At 47.6% G+C, this 20,004-nt stretch overlaps 1 protein-coding gene across 5 annotated transcripts in view; it reads right to left on the bottom strand.

Moving 5' to 3' along the window:
• Positions 1–20,004, bottom strand: part of DPP3 (dipeptidyl peptidase 3) — a 33,404-nt gene that overhangs the window by 7,337 nt on the left and 6,063 nt on the right. For all 5 annotated transcript variants that reach the window (XM_077862522.1, XM_077862521.1, XM_077862523.1 and 2 more), the window contains exons 3-16: positions 13,673–13,762; positions 12,995–13,132; positions 12,340–12,414; positions 11,630–11,723; positions 8,383–8,513; positions 8,140–8,270; positions 8,004–8,062; positions 4,422–4,616; positions 4,109–4,221; positions 3,702–3,794; positions 2,286–2,348; positions 2,059–2,183; positions 1,818–1,938; positions 561–740 (exon numbers count right to left, since the gene is read on the bottom strand). In XM_077862522.1, the coding sequence (XP_077718648.1) occupies positions 561–740; positions 1,818–1,938; positions 2,059–2,183; positions 2,286–2,348; positions 3,702–3,794; positions 4,109–4,221; positions 4,422–4,616; positions 8,004–8,062; positions 8,140–8,270; positions 8,383–8,513; positions 11,630–11,723; positions 12,340–12,414; positions 12,995–13,132; positions 13,673–13,762 (1,608 nt within the window). The remainder of the gene's footprint in view (positions 1–560; positions 741–1,817; positions 1,939–2,058; positions 2,184–2,285; positions 2,349–3,701; positions 3,795–4,108; positions 4,222–4,421; positions 4,617–8,003; positions 8,063–8,139; positions 8,271–8,382; positions 8,514–11,629; positions 11,724–12,339; positions 12,415–12,994; positions 13,133–13,672; positions 13,763–20,004) is intronic.

Raw genomic sequence — 20,004 nt, 5'->3', positions numbered from 1 at the left:
AGTGTCATCAAAACCCCAAAAAGTCCTGACTCTAAGCATTCCTACATGGGGGGGAAGCCAGAGCCACACTGACCATTGTCCTTCACCTACTAAGCTCCAGGCCTCCTTCTGTCCCTCAACTCATGAAGTTCATTCCAGTCCCCACACTTTATGCTTTATGCTTTCTGTTTCTTCTGCTCACAGACCTTCTCATACTGGTTCCTGCCTGGCACTCAAATTGCAGCTTAAACGCCATCTCCTCCAAGAAGCCTTCCCTGACCACCCAGGCTAAGGAAGCTGTACATTCCTTTTCCCTCCAATTTCACCTGCTATTGCATCACCAATTTATAGCTCTTGTCATGATTTGAAATCATCTCATTCACTTATTGTTTACACGTTCACCACAACATAAGAAACCGCTCATAGCTTACGCCAGACCATGCCTGGCACATGGTCACACTCGGTGTACACACTTGTCCAATGAATGAATGAGTGAATGAACGGATGATCAGAAGGCTACGAGGCAGTGCTAGAGGATGGAGAGACAGGGTGAGGTGGGAAGGTAAGAGGGCTCCACGGACCTGAAGTTTCCTCAGGAACCTCTCCAGGGCGGGCTTGCCCACAGGCCGGATCTTGTTGCGGTCGAGGCGGACCCGGGCATCTGGGCGCCCATCAGCGCCTGTGGTGGGAGTGACAGTAACAAGTCCCTCGCCAGCCTCCAGCAGGACCCTGAGGATCACAAATCGGGCCTGCATGTGGGCCTGCCAGAGCCAAACAAGAAAAGAATCATTTACATCCCTGAGATAAGATACATCAGAAGCTTGGTCCAAAGCCTGAATATAATATGTGCTCACTCCTTGTCAATTATTCTTATCATTTCATTCTCCCTCACCCTGTGGATCTTTCTCTACTTATTCCTCTCCCCTTAAATTCTTCATCCCCTCTCTGCTCACAAGGGGAAGGCAGGCTGCCCTGGGAAACAGGAAGGCCGTTTCCAGGCAGGACCGAGAGCCCTGTGCTTCCCCCTTGCTAACCACCATGTCCTTCACTGCTCCAAACCCCTCCCTGATGATAGCAGATACCCCTTGGCCCCCCAACAGTCCAGGTCACCAAGCACTTTCTCCTCTACAATCTTGTTTGTATTCCACAGCGGGACCAAGTAGGCATCATGAAACCCAGTTTACAGATGATAAACAGAGGCCCAGAGAGGTGAAATGCCTTGCTTGGGATCACACAACTGTTAAGGGAGAGCAAAGACTCAGACCTCAGTTTCTTGACTCTAAAACATGTTATTTTGATGATGTAAGATTCCCTCAAGACATACTTGTATGAATTTTAAAAACATTCCTATTGTTCACTCTATTTCCAAAGGACATCTCATAACTGAGCAGCCTAGCCTGAAGGCAAACTGCTTGGATTTGAATCCTGGCTGTGCTGCTTACCAGCAAATTACTTAATTTCTCTGTGCCTCAATTTCTTCATCTATAAAATGAAGGTAATAATAGTTTCCTGGGGTTGACACTGGGAGCAAGGAGTTAATTCAGGTAAAGTGCTTAGAACTGTGTGTAGCACTGACACAGGTCAGTTATTAGCAGTTGTAGTAAAATCACCTCAGCTGATCTGCCCTCAGAGGTGGGCAAGGAGACTATTACTCCCGTTGCACAGACAGGGACATTGAGTTCACAGCAGTGTGACCTACCCCCATAAGCACTAGTCTGGGATTAAACCCAGTTCACGGGTCTCGTAGGTAGATATGGTTGTCCCATCTCTACACCTAGAATCCTGACCTTGGACCCCACTGCCGGCCCTCCCCCTGATGGCTCTCTGCTGGTCCCCACCTGTCTCCAGCTGGAGGCCTCAGGGGTGTAGAACTCCAGGGCGAGAAGCCCAGCCCGAACCATGTTGAGCCAGTTCACGTAGATCACATCTTCTGCATCAGCCCCCTCAAAGCCAAAGATCCTGGGGAAGGGGCAGGGAGGCAGCAGGGGCAGTCAGAGGCTGCCTGGGTCCTGACCCCCACCAGTACACCCTCCATCCACAAGGGAGGCCCACCCCCCCGCCCCGGCCTGCTGCTCATACTCCAGCACTTGGGGGTTGAGGCAGAGGTAGAGGCCCACGCTTTCAGCCCGGCATTCTTCGTAGCTAGAGGCGATGGTACTGAACTTGCTATCCCAGGTCTCCCCACTCCGGTACCAGCTCTGAATCTGGGAGGCGAGGCCCAGGAATTAGGTAGGCTTAGGGGCAGCTGCCACCCCAGGCATGCCCAGACCCCCAGCACCTGGGGTGTCTGCCGAGGCTGCCCTCACCTGTTCACCCGTCTCTGGGTTGATCACTGTCTCCTGGTCAAAGTTAAGTGCTCCTTTCTCATCCTGCAGAATGGTCAAGACATGAGATGAGTGAGGGAAAGGTGCCTGCCCCAGCCCATTACTGCAGCCAGGGAGGAATTCAAGTGCCATCCACACGCCGCTGCCTCCAAACCTGAGTCCTGTGACCCTGGCCCCCAGCCACATGAAAACCCAGACCTGGGATCTCCAGACCCCAGGTATGTACCAGCGGATGGTCCAGAAAGCTTGGCAGCTTGGTTGCTGCTCCCCATGCTGGCAGAGGCCATGGCCTGTGATTCTCTACCTCCAATAAGCATCAGCCTCACTAACTACTCCATGTGCCAAGCATCTTTTATGCGCCATCCGTTTATTCCTCACAACCTCCCCCCTGCCATGGTTCTGCTACCCCACCTCACAGGGAGGGGGGAAATGAGGCTCAGACACTACAAGCCACAGAGTGGAATCGGAGCACATCACCTCCATGCACACTATCTCTTGACAATAACACCCATTTCCAGAGGGCCTACTATGTCAGGCAAGCCCTAGGGCTTTGTTTTTATTCCTCATGATAGCCCATATGGTAGGAGCCAGGGTCCCTGTTTTACAGATGGGCCAACTGAGGCTCAGGAAGGAGAACTAACTTATCCAAGGACACGGAGTGGCCACATTTGTCCCCACTGCCCTGTGGCTTTAAGCCTGGACAAGGCCCAATGCTAGGCTGCTGTCCCCTTTAGCTGCTCTCTGAAGCCTCCTGACCCCTGACCCTCCCAACTCAGTGAGGTGCCCTACCCCACAGCAAGCGGGACCCAAGCCAGAACCCTGCTCTCTCTGATGTCCTGGCCCCACCTGCCTCTGGTCATCTCATCTGTGCAGCTCTGTGCTAGGGGGCCAGAAAGGGCTCTTCTCAGCCTGGCAGGAAGGCTGTCTGTCTGCTTTATATTCTGCGCATGGATGTCACAGGGGCTCCAGCCACTCGGATGGGCTGGCAGGAAGGGGCTGTTCTGGGGAGATGTGACTCACTCCCTATTAATACCTGGAAAGGTACAGGTTCCAGGGAATAGTAGTACAAAGCCAGACCATGCAGCAGCCTCCGGACTGGGAGCCTCCAAAGACTGTCCCTCACAGCCTCCCTGTCCCTGGTGCTGAGTCACCTCCAGGGCAGGCTTCTGTGGCCTAAGCCAAACAACCCTCCCTGTGCAGGAGACCCCAGCTGGACTGTCCCTTAGGCTCTGCACCCTTGGGGCTCCTGAGACAGCTTGGGGGAGGGTGATATAGGGACTTCCTTCCTTCAGGGGCCATTTCCCCCACTTAACCCAAAGCCCCTGAAGGCAAAGACAGAAGTGGCTTCAACCTGGCTGGGGTTGACCATGGGGGAGGGGAGTTGTGGACACTTCTCACCTGTACAAACAGCTTGCCGCTGCCATGGCCCAGCAGCTCATGCAGTCCCACCTGCACATCAAAGGAGGGCCCCTTCCAGCGGATGTACAGGTCCTACCAAGACAAGCAGAGATCCATGCTACCCACTGCCCCACCGCAGCCCCGCGGCCAGCTAATGCCTCCTTCATGCCAGGCTCCATGAGGGGCACCTCTTGGCCTATCTCATCCTTGCAACAACCTGGAGCAAGGGATTGCCTCTGCTGCTTGACAGGTGAGCAAACAGGCCATGTAACAGGGCCATGAGGCCAGGAAGTAGCTGAGCTGGGATGGCAGCCCCGCCCTTTCCTCTCCCTGCACTGGGCCTTCCACCTTCCTGTGCTGGCTATCAGGCCAGGCCCGACCCAAACCCTTGGGCTGTCAGTGCCCACCTTGTCATCCTCTTCCAGGAAGGTAAGCTTCTCCCGCTGTGTGGCATAGGCCACAGCCAGCACATTCCCCAGCGACACATTCTTAAAGCCATCCGTCTGCCTCAGGTCATCATCTGGAGAAGGTGGGGAGGGAGTCAGGGCGAAGGGGCAAACATCAAGGGCCACAGACAAAGGAGTCTAGACAGGAGGATGCTGCTGGGATGGAGAACTGAGTAGGGTACATGGCCAGGACCACTGTGTGGAGGGGGAGGGGCAACTCTAAATGGAGGCTCTGGAGGCCTAGGGGCTATTGTCACAGATTGAGGAAGCTCACAGTTGGGGATGTTGATTCCAGCAGGGATGCCAGAGCCAGAGAAGGTGAGAACATCCAGGGAGGTGAAGTCAGGGGTGAGGAACTTGTCCTTCTCGAAGGCCGGGGGCCAGGGTAGCTCCTTCAGCAGCTGTTCCGCACTTGCCACCAGACACTCAAACTTGGCACTCATGGCCTTGTTCACCATGGCCACAAAGCCTGTAGGGAGGGAGGTGGGCTGTGGGCTGGCAGGATTTCGAGGGGTCCCCTCCCCCACTCAGCTCTGCTACCCCTCCAGCCATCATGCAGGTACTAAATGTCTGCTGCATGTAACACCCTTTGCTGGCCAGTGGGACAGTGACCCAGGCCTGGCCTTGCCTTCATAGAGGTCCCTGGGGTGGACAGGATGCAAAGAGAAGGCTTCACTGGTAACATCTGAGATGGACCTTAAAAGGAGGTGGGAGGGAGCACATAGAGGATGGTAGGCAAAGATCAGATTCCCCATGGAAGGGACTACATGAACAAAAAAATATGTTCTCTTTTGGGAGCAACTGAACTATCCTGCATGGCTAGAGCATCTGGCTTGTGAAGTGGGGATTATGGCTGCTACATAGGAGGGCTGGGACTGATCCTTTCAGGTTTAATGCAGTTAAACCTAGCCGCTGTTTGTTTCCAAAGTTGCACTCCATAAGATGCAGTTTCTATGAGAGCCTTCATAAAGAAAAAGCTTCCTGGTTAAATAAGTTTGAATACTATATGCTCTACTTCCGACTTCTTAGAGATTCCTGATATACATTGCATATTAGAAGCACTGAAGAGTCCTGTAGGCAAGACCTCCTGCTACTTAGCACTAAACCCTTCATGGTATAATTCCTGTGAACCCCGCATGAACTATACCTTGGAAAGGCCTGGCCTAAACTACTGCCTGGTCAGGCTCTTACAAAGAATGGAGTAACTTGGCCAAGGGTTAGACTTGGCAAAGCCTCCCTGTGTCAGGTGGAATTGACATACAAGGTCAGGAAGACACGACGATTAAAATAGCAGAGAAGGGCAGCCCCGGTGGCGCAGGTTTAGCACCACCTGCAGCCCAGAACGTGATCCTGGAGACTCTGGATCGAGTCCCACGTCAGGCTCTCTGCATGGAGCCTGCTTCTCCCTCTGCCTGTGTCTCTGCTACTCTCTCTCTCTCTGCATCTCTATGAATGAATAAATAAATAAAATCTTTAAAAAAATAAAAATAAAAAAATAAAATAGCAGAGAAGAAAAAGCAACCACAAGGGCTGGTTAAATAAATCAGGGGGCAGCTATATGATGGCACACCATGCAAATATTAGTCGGGTTGTAAAATATCAAATGTCATGAGAAATTATAATGTTACGCAGCTATTTAAAAGAACGGCTGGCTCAGTCGGTACACCCTTGATCTCAGGGTCATGAGTTCAAGTTCCACATTGGGCATGGAGCCTACTTAAAATAAAAGTAAAAATAAAAGAACATGGTAGGGGGATCCCTGGGTGGCGCAGTGGTTTAGCGCCTGCCTTTGGCCCAGGGCGTGATCCTGGAGACCCGGGATCGAATCCCACGTCGGGCTCCCGGTGCATGGAGCCCGCTTCTCCCTCTGCCTGTGTCTCTGCCTCTCTTTCTCTCTCACTGTGTGCCTATCATAAATAAATAAAATAAAATAAAATTAAAAATTAAAAAAAAAAAAAAAGAACATGGTAGGTCTATACCTACTAATATGAAAAGATATCTAAAATATTAGGTGAAAAAAGCATAATCTCATTTACCTGGACAAATTAAAAGTTTCATGTGTGTGTGCTTAAACAAAGCTCTGGAGAGACCTGTATTCAACTGAAAACTGTGGTGATCTCAGGAGGGGAGTGTCACAGGGGACAAATTTCACATTTTATCCTACATACTTCTGCACTGTTCCAATTACTTACAACAGACATGAATTTTTAAATCATGCCCACACACATTTTTAAGCATTTATAGCTCTATATAAAAACAAAATACGGGTGCTTAGGTGGCTCAGCTGGTTGAGCAGCCAACTCTTGGTTTTAGCTGAGGTCATGATCTCAGGGTCCTGGGATAGGGCCCCATGTCAGGCTCACACTCAGGTAGGCAGTATGCTTGTGGATTCTCTCTATTCCTCTGTCCTTCCTCCTGCTCCCACACATATCCTCTCTCTAAAATAAATAAATAGATAAGTCTTTAAGTAAACAAATAAACAAAAATCACAATGTACATTCCCAATTTTAACCTTGAGGTGGGTCCAATCATGGATGATTTTTTTTCAAATCTATTTTCAAAATCTGTGACCGTGAACATGGACTACTTTTCCTTTAAAAAAAAATTTTTTTTTTTTAAAATTTTTAAGTAATCTCTACATCTAGTGTGGGGCTTGAATTCACAAGCCTGGGATTAAGAGTCACATGCTTGGGACACCTGGGGGGTTCAGCAGTTAGGGGGCTGCCTTCAGCTCAGGTTGTGATCCCGGGGATCCAGGATTGAGTCCCACATCGGGCTCCTGTGTAAAGCCTACTTCTCCCTCTGCCTATGTCTCTGCCTCTCTCTCTGTCTCTCTCATGAATAAATAAATAAATAAATAAATCTTAAAAAAAAAAAAAAGAGTCATATGCTCTACTGAATGAGACAGCCTGGTACCCCTGGACTACTTTTCTAATAACCACAATGAGTTAGGTAAAGAGGGGAGCCTCTGAGATCAAGGTTGCTTAGGAGGTTCTGGGGTCTTGGCCTGGAGAATCAGGATCCAGGCAGGGAAGCTGCAGGTGTGCAAACCTGTCCTCCCCTCTGGCCCCTGCATCACCTGCACCCTGGGCCTGCATTTATAGGCTCAGATCTAAGCCCCCCCACCAGTTGCCAGGGCTTTCCTCTCTCTTCCCAAGCTAATCTCTCTGGCTTCTAGTAGTCAGATACTCCAGAGTCTATCTCCAGGGGCTGAGGAGGATAAGGCTTGGCACAGAAGTCTAAATCCTCAGGCTGGATTCCCTGCCTTGCACAGGTGAATCCTGTGGGGGTATGGGCAGGCCTCCCACCTACCCTTGGGATGACAGCAGCCAAGTCAAGTTCACAGTCATGATGTTAATTATTCTCCCACTCACCCAGGACCTTTTATGTACCTGGCTTGTGCTAAGCAGCCTGCATAATTATGTGTTATCCCATAATTGTTTTTATATAGAGCTATAAATGCCTCACTTCCGAAGACACCCAGAAGGGAGTGACTGATGCTCAGATGTGGGGTTTACACAGCTGGGAGGTCACACAGCCAAAGCTGGGCTTGGGACGACTGTTGCCTGTGTCCACATCAGACAGCAGAGGCAGCACAGCAAAGTGGCTCAGAGCCAAGGTGCCAGGCTTGGCCACCCACCAGCCATCCCTAAGTCACCAGTTCTGTAAAGTGTGGATAGCAACTGTCATGGGAGGACAGTGTCCAAATGAACTACTATAGCTAAGTGCCCAGTATCCAGTAAACCAACAACAGTGGTTCTGGTTACCTATATTATTATTGCCAAGCGAGGGGAGAGCCCACAGGGGACATCGGGATAAGGGTCTATAAGCTGACCACCCTCCTTCCAGGAGTTACCTTCAAACTCTCCACGGGAACCAAAGGGGTCTCGGTAGCTCTCAATGAACCCGATGTAACTGGGGGAGCAAAGAACAGAGATGGAAGAGGGGCAGGCAGGAGGAGGGGACAGTTGGGGTGAAGGCTGGTGCCTCACCTCTCCACGATGGGGCCTTTGTCCTGTATCCAGAAGCGGGAGCCCCTCTTGTGGGCCTCAATGGAGCCCTGGGTGAAACTTTCTATGTACTGAGCCAGCATCTGTTCCTGCCGGCTGTTGGCTGCATACGCCTGGGAGAGAGCAGGGGTGGGTCAGCCTGAGGCCACCCATGCATCCCAACACCTGTGTTTGCAGCCCAGAGGGATCTGGAGCTTGCACACCTCAGCCCCCAGCCACCCCTACCTTGGCTTTCTCCAGGTGCTCCACCACCTTCTGGAGAATAGGCGCATAGTCTCCCCGAGTCACCTGGAAATGGCACCCCCGGAATTCATAGCTCTTCAGCTTGGAAGTCATTTCAGAATGCAGAGTGGGCTCTGAGGGAAGAAGGTTTGCTCAGGGAAAAGGCTAGTGTAAAACACCCCAGCAAACTTCTCACCGTGACACTCTTACTCTAAGATCTTCAATGACTCTCCACGGCCTACAGAAGTTAGTAGAAATTTTCATTTTTGAAAAATACACATATAACATAATAGGAAATATTCTAAGGGCTTTACATCAGCTAATTCATTTAAGCCTCACATCAACTCTAGGGGGAGTTATCTCCATTTTACAGATGGGGAAACAAAGTCACAGAGAAGTAAGTTTCCAAAGGTCACATGGGCAGTAAGTGGCAGAGCAGGATTCAAACCTAGGGTGGCAAACTGTATTTAGAAAGACAGTCATCGGGATCCCTGGGTGGCGCAGCGGTTTGGCGCCTGCCTTTGGCCCAGGGCGTGATCCTGGAGACCCGGGATCGAATCCCACGTCGGGCTCCCGGTGCATGGAGCCTGCTTCTCCTTCTGCCTGTGTCTCTGCCTCTCTCTCTCTCTCTCTCTCTCTCTGTAACTATCATAAATAAATAAAAATTAAAAAAAAAAAAAAAGAAAGACAGTCATCCCTGAAATATAAGGAGCCTTATCAGGTGATGAGAGAGTGAATGGGAAGTAGAAGATGAAATGAAGAGAATATGTTGAAGAGAAGTGAAGAAGGGGACATGAGCTAAGGAAAGCAGGCTGCCTCTAGACACTAAAGCTGAATGAGGCAAGGAAATAGATTCCCCTTCTGGAGGCTCCCGAAGGAACTGGAGTCTTGTTTCAGACTTTGGACCTCCAGAACAGCAACAGAAGAAATTTATGTTGTCTTATGCCACTCAATTTGTGGGGATTTCTTGCATTTTGCCTGTTGTCACTGAACAGTAGGACATACTTCTAGGTTATGTTTTAAAAGAAAAAAGATAACCAGAGTCTCTCCCCACCTCCCAATGTGACATCCCCCATCAGGATGTGAGGGCTCTTTTCCCTCCTCTTGAAGGTGGGCAGGCTTGTGACTCTAGCAGAAGTGATGCCACATGACTGCTGATGCCAGATCATAAATGGTGACACAGCTGCCTGGCTCTCTTGGAATGCCCACTCGTGGAGGCCAGACAACACGAGCAATGTGATGAAGCCACATGAGGTGTTTTGGCCCCTAGCCCCTGCTGAGGTCCCAGCTGACAGCTACCATCTTCCACCAGATGTGTGAGTGAGCAAGCCTGAAGGTGTTTCCAGTCCCCAGGGGCTGGTAACAACCCAGTCTCCAACTCTTTGGAGATCTCAGATATTGTCACCGGGCACAAGCTGTTCCTATCATGCCCCATCCAAATTCCTGACCCACAGAGTCTGTGAGCATGAAGAGGTGGGTTTATATCCCTAAATTTGGGGGGCATTGTACACAGCAGTAGATGACACAACAGGTACGCTCAGGCAGCTTGGCTCCAGAGCCACACTCTCAAGCACTATCTTATACATAGTAGAGTATATGTAAGTATAGGCTTGGCTTATTTTCCAGTGTGATCTATTCCTATTCCCATGAACCCAATATCCCCTTCCTTAGTCAAATCAAATGACTTGCCAATCCCTAAACTTTCCCTCCACCGTGCTCTGGGCTCACACCATTCCCTCCACCAGAAGTGCTGATGCCATCTTTATCTATTCCCACACCAAATATCTGAGTTTCTACCAAGTGCTAGCCACTGGGGAGACAGTGGTCAATGAAACACACCCTTCCTCCTCTTGAGGAGCCTGTAGTCCAAAACAACAAATCTGGGACATTACTGGGTGTGCTGATGGGAAAAGAGAAGGAAAGTCATGGAAAGACAGGGCAATGTCGTGGAATAAGTGATGCCCTAGGATGGTCTAGAGGATGAGTAGGTGTCCATCACGTGAATGTGTAGGCAGTAAGAGGACTTCAAGGTGGAAGGGGAACAGACCATCAAAGTCCTAGACAGCGTATGTGAGAACACGGGGTTTTTGGGGGATTATAAGCTGCTGAGCATGGCTGGGGCAGAGTCTAAGTGGGAGGTGAACAGGGATATGAGGCTAGGGGGTGGGAGGTGGAAAAGGAGGGACAGGTTGCAAAGGTCCTCATAGGGCCTGCATATTTCTTTCTATACTGCATACATTTCCCTCTCACCTGGTAACAGACCCTGATTTTCCTCTGAGAATCCCCTGCTGCCAGCTCCTCCAGTTCAGGTGAGTGGGAGGGGCTGGCCTCATCACTTGGCTCTGAGACAGTTTTGGGATCAAGGTCCAGACAATCAGAGATCTATCTGTGCCTTGACCACAGGGATTAGTTCACAGATAAATATGGGATCCAAAATAGAGAAACTAGAGCCACTCCCACACCTTACTGAAGGAACTTCTGGCAGGAAAGGACCCTTTTTCTGCTTGGGTGGCGAGGCTGGTAACTGACTATCAGGCCCTGTGTGGGAGGAACATGCCATGGATAAAGTCAGAGAATGGAGCCAAGAGACAGAAAGAGAGAAATTCCTCAGAATACTGTCCGAGCAGCTGTGTTCAGCTGTGCTTGAAGCCATCCTACTCTAGGCTTCTTAATTACCCAAGTCTGTTAAGTCCCCTTCTGGTTTAGGCAAATATGCAATAGACTCTTCACTTAAGAAGAGTTCTGAATGATAGAGCCCTTGGAGGGCTCTTTGAGAGATACTCAGGAAGCAGACTTTAGGACATTCGCCATCTCTACCTTTCTAGGTCCTGAACCTCCAAAAATCCATATGGTTACCTCTTCCAGGAAGCCCTCACTGATGCGCAGTTTGGACTTCTAGCCTGTTATGGGGCATATGGCCCAGCCTCTATTCCCATTATTCACATGGATTATTGTATTTTGTGCCACTACCTGAAGGATAGGGACCATCAGAGGCTCGCAGCAGTAACACCCTCCAAGTGGCATGGAACCTCTCTCTCTGTCCTTGTACTTCCCCTGTATCTTTGCCGTCATGGCCAGCCCCAGGGCTAGGGTCCCCTCACAGGTACTACCATGCACAGAGCACATCATGAACACAGTGACCAGTAAGTCTGCAGTCAATATGTCCTGTAACTATTATGACTGTTACTCCCTGCAGAACCCACCAACCCTCCTGGGCCCAGGACTAGAAGGGGTGTGTGAGGCAGCTCACCCATGCCAAGCACAGAAGCCAGCCGCACCTCGTAGCAGGGCTTCCCATCCAGGCTGACACCCTTGAAGAGTCGCGTGTTGTATGCACTGAGGTTCTAGAAGAGACCAGGGCAGAGGTCTGGGGAAGGAGAGTAAGTCCAGAACGGGCTGCAAGGTGGGAGGAAAAGGGGTCCACACCAGGGAAGGAAGGTACAGAGGCAAAGCAGGCTGGGGCCTCTGGGGGAACCTGGCTAAGTCCACTGCGATGGGGAGAGGGCAGGTGGGCAGGCCAGGCCAGGCTTTCCCACTCTACTCCATATGCTGAGCCCTAACTTTTACTAAGTGCTGACTCCCCTGTGTCAAGCACTACACGCTCTCGGCTAACCCAGGGCCACGCGAGGCAGCAGACGTGGAAACTGGTTACACAGCTGCTGGGAAGCAGACCCTAGGAGTCTAGGGCCCAGACCCAGGGCCCAACAGGAAGCAGCTCTAATCTTCTGCACCATCCTGCCCTGAGGCTGTCATGAGGCCTTCAGCCTGGGAGCAGCTCTATCGCTGGCACACATGGGCACGTCTTCACTGGAGCCATGCCAGCTCTTAGACAATGATTCTAAGACTAGTCTTTTCTACTTCAAACACCCAAAATGCTGTGTCTCTGGACCCAAGCTGAGACCCAGGAGTGGGTGCCAATGGCAAGGGGGCCCCATCAAACCAATATTCCAACCCTCAAACCTGTGAGTCCAGAAAGTCTTGAGCCAGTTTGGCATCTTCCATGGTACAATCCCCAGAGAAGTAGGTAGTGATTCCCTGTCAGTGAAGGGGACAGATGGAAAGGAGGAACTGCCAGGGTCAAGACATACTACCCCCAGCCCCCTGCTTCCTGTACCCCCTCCCAGCATCCCCCACTCTGCCTCCTCGATCTGTTTCCAGGGGAAAAAACTGTAACACAAATCACAAACAGAGGCCCATCTCCAGCCTCCCTGCAGCTCTGCTCCAGCCTTTCCTGGGCTGGCCCACCCTGAAGGCTTGCCATGGCCCTCACAATAGGCAGTTGCTAGATAGCTTCCAGAGGCGGGAAGCCTGGGATCCCTCCTGGCCCATCTTCTCCTCCTCAGTTCCCTCTAACTCTCAGCTCAGCTCTTCTCTCCTTCCCTTCTGCATACACCTCCCTAGGATGTCAGAACCAGAAAGGCATTCAGGAAGTATTCCATCCAACTTGCTTCATAGTTTACAGATGACAAAACTGAAGCCCGTGGTGGGGGGCAGCTTTGCCTCAAGAGCGTGAGCCAAAGCCCACTGCGTCCCTGCCCAGTACCCGGTACCCTCCCCTCCATGCCAGGTGACTTCAAAGGATGCCCTGCACACTCCGTATGGTTGGGGGCCTCACCGCCTTCCCCAGCCCGAGGTGTCGAAGCCTTGGCTCCAGAGAGAACATGAGCTCCCTGCAGGTCTGCCAGAGGCTCCTGATTCCTTCCGGGTGCTGCTGAGCTGCCTTACTCCCCAGGATCACTCGTTCCAGCTTCTCCTGCAGGGAAAAAGGCCATAGCACCCAAACCTGTCTTCTCGATCCTCCACACCCAGCTTTTCTCCCACAGTCTGAGACCTGGCTCAAAGTGTGACTGATGGACTAGCAGCATCGGTGTTGCTCAAGAAATGGTGAACCTCAGGCCCCACTACAGAACCGTTAAGTCAGAAACTGCATTTCAACAAGATGGCCAGGCAACTTGTGTATACAGTTAGTGCGGGAAACCCAGGTGTAAGAACTGCCTCTGCCCCAGTTAGGCTCGAGCGCCACAGTCCCAGTGACGGACTCTCCATTCCTGGGCCTCTCCACCATCCCCCGTGATGACCAGGTTCCATTTCTGCAAGCACTTCATGTTCCCAGAGCACTTCCACATCCCTCCCTTGGATGCCCTCAGGTCAGCACAGTCAAGAAGAAACACTGTTTTTCCATTATATGTGAGGAGCATGGCAGTGGCAGGGTCAAGGTTCCCTCCGCTTAGGCCCCCACTACCATCCCGCCAGCCCCAAATTCCTTACTTTCCCCGGCACTCTCCCAACTCACCTTGGGCAGGTTAGGAACAAATTTGGTGTCGCCAAAGGACTTGTAGTTGCCCATGTTGGAGTAGATACCCGCAGCATATACCAGGAATGCCTAGGGGGAGGTGGACATCAGAGACACGGAAGCACAGCCTCCCCCAACCCCAGGGAGATTCCCTCCTGAGATGTTAACACCTGGAGGAACCAGAATAGGTGAGGCTGGGAAATCTGGGGGCAGGACTCAGATCCTGGGAGGCTCCAGTCTGGCCTCAATATACTTTCATAGACCAATCTTCACATACCCATTGTCCAGCCAAACTGGTCTTCTCGGTAGCTCCCAAACACAGCCACCCTGTTCCTGCTATGCCCAGCACCCTCTCAGCTACTCGCGGCCATTCCATATGACCTCTGAAGTGTAAACACTGCCTCTGCCTCCTTCTGCAGAAAGCCCCCACAGGGCAGGCAGCTGGCATTGGAAGCATCAAATGTTAGACCTGGAGGGACCTTGATCATCTGCTCTACAGCTTTTGCAGGCCCAAAACTTATTCTTCCTTCCTCTGGCAACAAGACTTCAATCTTCCTCTTGGGAAGGAGGGGGATCTCCCTTCTCTGACTCCAGGGGTAGGCACAGGCTCAAGCCAGACAGTAGGAGCCCTATCCAGGCAATTTCCTAGTGGCAGAGAGCCTGTTCCTATACTAGGGATCATCGAGCTTGGAGTCCCTCGACCTCCCCTACTGGAGTGAGGAAAGAAAGCAAAGCTGAGAGATGAAGACTGCATCAAAATGCTATCAGTGGGGCACTTGGGTGGCTCAGTGGTTGAGAGTAATCCTCGGGTCCTGGGATCAAGTCTTGCATCAGGCTCCCCAGGGAGCCTGCTCCCCCTCTACCTGTCTTTGCCTCTCTCTCTGTGTGTCTCTCATGAATAAATAAATAAATAAAATCTTAAAAAAAAAATGCTATCACTGAGCCCCTGAATCCAGCCATGACTGAATCCTGCCCTAGCTCTAGACTTTTCAATTATGGGAGCCTAGAACTCTTTTTAAAAATAGACTTTTGATTCAAAAAAAAAAAAAAAATAGACTTTTGGGATCCCTGGGTGGCGCAGCGGTTTAGCGCCTGCCTTTGGCCCAGGGCGCGATCCTGGAGACCCGGGATCGAATCCCACGTCAGGCTCCCGGTGCATGGAGCCTGCTTCTTCCTCTGCCTGTGCTCTGCCTGTCTCTCTCACTGTGTACCTATCATAAATAAATAAAAAAATTAAAAAAAAATACTTTTTTTTTTGAGAATTTTAGATCTACAGCAAAACTGGGCAAAAAGTATACAGATTTCCCATGTACCCCTGTGCCCCCACACGAACAGCCCTCCCTATTATCAACATCTCCCACTGGAGTGGCACATTTGTTACAAGTGATAAACCTACACAGACACATCATCACCCAAAGACCATAGTCTACGTTAGGGTTCACTCCTGGTGTTGTACATTTTATGGGTTTAGACAAATGGATGACATATACCCACTATTATGTAGATACATTACTCTGTACTATGGAGTAGTTTCACTGCCCTATATATCCCTCTCAATGCCTGGCAACCACTGATCTTTTTTTTACTATCTCCATGGTTTTTTCTTTTCCAGAATATCCTATACTTAGAATTAAATATATGTAGGCTTTTCAGAGTGGCTCCTTTACTTACTAATATGCATTTGACTTTCCTCATCTCTTTTCATGGCTTGATACTTCATATCTTTCTAGCACCAAATAATATTCCATTGTCTAGATGGACCAAATTTGTCAATTCACTTACTGAAGGACATCTTGGTTGCTCCCACTGTTGGCAATTATGAATAAAGCTGCTACAAACATCCATGTGCAGGTTTTTGTGTGGACATAAGTCTTTACCTCAAGATTTCACTTCAGTAAATACCAAGGAGCATGATTGCTGGATCACATAGTAAGAGTGGGTTTCTTTTGCAAGAAACTGTCAAACTACCTTCCACAGTAGCTGTATAATTTTGCATTCTCACCAGCAGTGAACAAGAATTCCTGTTGTTCCACATCCGTAACACCATCTGGGTGTTGTCAGTGTCTTGGATTTTGGCAAAGTAATGGGTGTGTAGTGGTTGTCTCATTATTTTTATTTGTAATTCCCTAATAACATATGATGTGGAACATGTCTTCAAACACTTATTTGCCATTTGTATATTTTCTTTGGTAAAGTATCTGTTACAGTCTTGGCCTACTTAATTGGGTTACTTGTTTTCTTATTGTTGAATTTTAAGAGTTCTTTATATACATTCTGGCTAATAGTCTTTTATCAAATATATCTTTTGCAAATATTTTTTCTGTGGCTTGACTTTCATTCTCTTGACAGTGTATTTCACAAAGCAGAACTTTTAAATTACATTGAAGTCTAGGGGCACCTGGCTGGCTCAGTCAGTTGGGTGTCTGCCTTTGGCTTAGGTCATGATGGAGCCCTGCATCGGGCTCCCTGGTCAGTGGAGGGCCTGCTTCTCCCTCTTCCACTGCCCTCCCCCTGCTTGTGTTCTCTCTCTCTCTTAAATAAATAAAATCTTTTAAAATAATGACATTGCAGCCCAGCTTATCAATTATTTCTTTACGGATTATATTTGGACTTCTACCTAAAAAGTCATCTCCATATCCAAGGTCATCTAGATTTTCTATGTTATCTTTTGAGAATTTTACAGTTTTGTATTTAACATTTAAATCTGTGATCCACTTTGAATTGATTTTTGAAAGATGTAAGGTTCACATCTGATCTAGACTCTCTTTCTGTCTTTCTTTTCTTTTCTTTTCTTTTCTTTTTTTTCCATGTGGATATCCAGTTATTCCAGAACCATTTGCTGAAAAGACAATTTTTACTCCATTTTGTTGCTTTGCTCCTTTGTCAAAGACCAGTTGACTGAATTTATGGGGGTCTATTTCTGGTCTATTCCGTTGATTGATTTGTCTATCCTTTGGCCAACACCATACTGTCTTGATTTACTATAGTTTTATAGTAAGTCTATAGTGAATGGTGCTGATCCTCCAACTTTATTCTTCTTCACTCTTTCCCCAATATTGTGTTGAGAATAAAATAACTTTCTGGGATTTTTATTCACGTTGCATTGAATCTATAGATAAAGTTGGGAAGAACTAATATCTTGACAATACTAAATCTTCCTATTTATGAACATGGTTTCTCTCTCCATTTATTTAGTTCTTTGATATCTTTCATCAGGTTTGTAGTTTTCCTCATAGTTTTATATATGTTTTGTATTATTGTTTTGTTTTGTCTTGTATTTTTTAACTTATATATTCCACTTTCTTGTGTGCTATTAGAAATGGTATTATGGTTTTAATTTCAAATTCTTCTTGTTCCTTTCTGGTATATTAAAAGCAATGGACTTTTGCATATTAACTTTGTACCCTGCAACCTTGCTATAACTGCTTATGAGTTCCAGGAATTTTTTGGTCAGTTCTTTTGGATTTTGTGCAAAGATGGTCAATCATGTTTTCTGTGAACAAAGACAGTTTTGTGTCTTCCTTCTCAATCTGCATGTTTTATTTCCTGTTCTTGCCTTATTGCATTAGGTAGGACTCCTGGTACAATGCTGAAAAGCAGTGGTAGGGGACTTCCATACCTTGTTCCTAATCTTAGTAGGAAATCTTTGAGATTTTTACCATTAAATATGATGTTAGCTATAGGTTTTTGTTTTTAACTATAGGGTTTTTATAGATAGGCTTTATCTTTATCAAGTTGAGGAAGCTTCCCTCTATTCCTAAAATACTGGATTTTGTCGAATGTTTTTTCTGCATCTATTGATATGATCACATGGTTTTCTTCTTTAGCTTGTTGACATGATGAATTATTTATTTTCAAATGTTGAACCCGATTTGCACACCCAGAGTAAATCCTACTTGGTCGTGGTGTATAGTTTTTTTATACATTGTTGGATTTGATTTGCTAATATTTTGTTGAGGATTTTTCATCTATGTAAAAGAGAGATATCGGTCTGTAGTTTTCTTGTAATGCCTTTATCTGGTTTTGGAATTAGGATAATGTTAGCTTCATTGAATAAATTAGGAAGGATTTCCTCTGTTCCTCTCTCTATTTTAAAGATTTTATTTATTTATTTGAGAGTGAAAGAGAGAGCACAAGCGGGGTGAGGGGTCAAGGGAGAAGCACACTCTCTGCTGAGCAGGGAGCCCAATGCAGGGCTCAATCCTGGGACTCCAGGATCATGGCCTGAGCTGAAGACAGACACTTAACTGACTGAGCCAACTAGGTACCCGTTTCTCTCTTTTGAAAGGGATCATAGAGAACTGTCATAATATCCTTAAATGTTTGGAATAATTTACTAGTGAACCCATATGAGCCTGGTACTTTCTGTTTGGGAAGGTTTTTAATTACTGACTCAAATTCTTTAATCCCCATGGGATTTATAGTGATGTCTCAAATTTCATTTCTGACATTAATAGTTTATGACTTCTCTCTTTATCCCTTAGATTGGTCAGAGGCTAATCAATCATGATGGTCTGAATGTTTGTGTTCCCCACCCCAATTCATACATTGAACTTTAACCCCTAAAGTGATGGTATTAGAAGGTGGGGCCCTTGGGAGGTGGTTAGGTCATGAGGGTAAGAGCCCTCACCATTGGGATTAGTGCCCTTATAAGAGACACCAGAGAGCTAGTTCACCCATTCCACCATGATAGGACACAGGGAGAAGTTAGCTAGTTTGCAAACTGAACCATGCTCTTGGATTTTCAGTCTCCGGAACTGAAATAAATTTCTCTTTATAAGCCACTCAAGTGGTATTTTTTTTTTAAGATTGTATTTATTTATTCATGAGAGACACACAGAGAGAGAGAGGCAGACACAGGCAGAGGGAGAAGCAGGCTCCATGCAGGGAGCCTGACGTGGGACTCGATCCCAGGTCTCCAGATCAGGCCCTGGGCTGAAGGTGGCGCTAAATCGCTGAGCCACCCCGGCTGCCCTCAAGTGGTATTTTGTTATAACAGTCCAAACAGACTAAGATATCAGCTTTGCTGATGTTTTCAAAGAACCAGATTTGGCTTCATTAATTTTCCCTACTGATTTCCTGTTATCAATGCTATTGATTTCTGCTCTAATTCTTTTTCTTTTCTTCTGGATTTAATTCGCTCTTCTTTTTTTTCCTAAGGTGAAAACAGATGATTGATTTTAGACCTTTCTTCTTTTCTAATATATGCTTCAATGCTATAAATTTCCCTCTAAGCACTGCTTTTGCTGCATCCCACAAATTTTGACAAGTTGTATTTTCATTTTAGTTAAAAAAACATATATGTATATATTTTTATGTGTGTATGTGTATATATGTATGTTTATGTGTGTGTATGTATGTGTGTATATATATACATTTTATATATATATATATATATATATATATATATATATATATATAATTTATTTATTATTTATTTGAGAGAGAGAGAGCATGCGGGTAGGGGAAGCAGAGGGAGAAGGAGTCTTAAGCAGCTTCTGTTGTAAGCCCAGAGCCTGATGTAGGGCTCAGTCTCACAACCCTGCAATCATGACCTGAGCTGAAACCAATGAAACCAAGAGTTGGATGCTTAACCAACTGGACCACCCAGGTGCCCCCCTCAAAAAAAAAAAAAAAAAATATATATATATATATATATATATATTAAGATTTATTTATTTATTCGTGATAGACGTAGAGAGAGACAGAAGCAGAGACACAGGAGGAGGGAGAAGCAGGTTCCATGCCAGGAGCCTGACGTGGGACTCGATCCCGGGACTCCAGGATTGCACCCCTGGCCAAAGGCAGGCGCTAAACCGCTGGGCCACCCAGGGATCCCCCAAAATATATATATTTTTAAGTAGGCCCCACACCCAGTGTGGAGACCAATGTGGGGCTTGAACTCATGACCCTGAGATCAAGACCTGAGCTGAGAACAAAGGTTGGTCACTTAACTGACTGAGCCACCGAGGCACCCCTTAGTTCAAAATATTTTTAAATTTCTCCTGAGATTTCTTCTTTGACCCATGTGCTATTTAGAAGTATGTTGTTCAATCTCCAAGTATTTGGGGATTTTCCAGATATTTTTGTTATTGATATCTAATTTAATTCCATTTTCATCTAAGAGCAGATATTGTATTACTTCCGTTCTTTTAAATTTATTAAGGTGTGTGTTTTATAGACCTGAATGTGGTCTCTCTTCGTGGACCTTCCATATGAGCTCAAGAATACATATCCTGCTGTTGTTGGATGAAGTAGACTCTAGATGTGCATGATATCCAGTTGATTGATGGTGTTGTTGAGTTCAACTAGGTCCTTACTGATTTTCTGTC

Source organism: Canis aureus, chromosome 21, assembly GCF_053574225.1.
Source record: "Canis aureus isolate CA01 chromosome 21, VMU_Caureus_v.1.0, whole genome shotgun sequence".
Taxonomy (NCBI): domain Eukaryota; kingdom Metazoa; phylum Chordata; class Mammalia; order Carnivora; family Canidae; genus Canis; species Canis aureus.
Note: the sequence above shows the minus strand (reverse complement) of the source record. Positions and strands in the feature narration are given on the sequence as shown.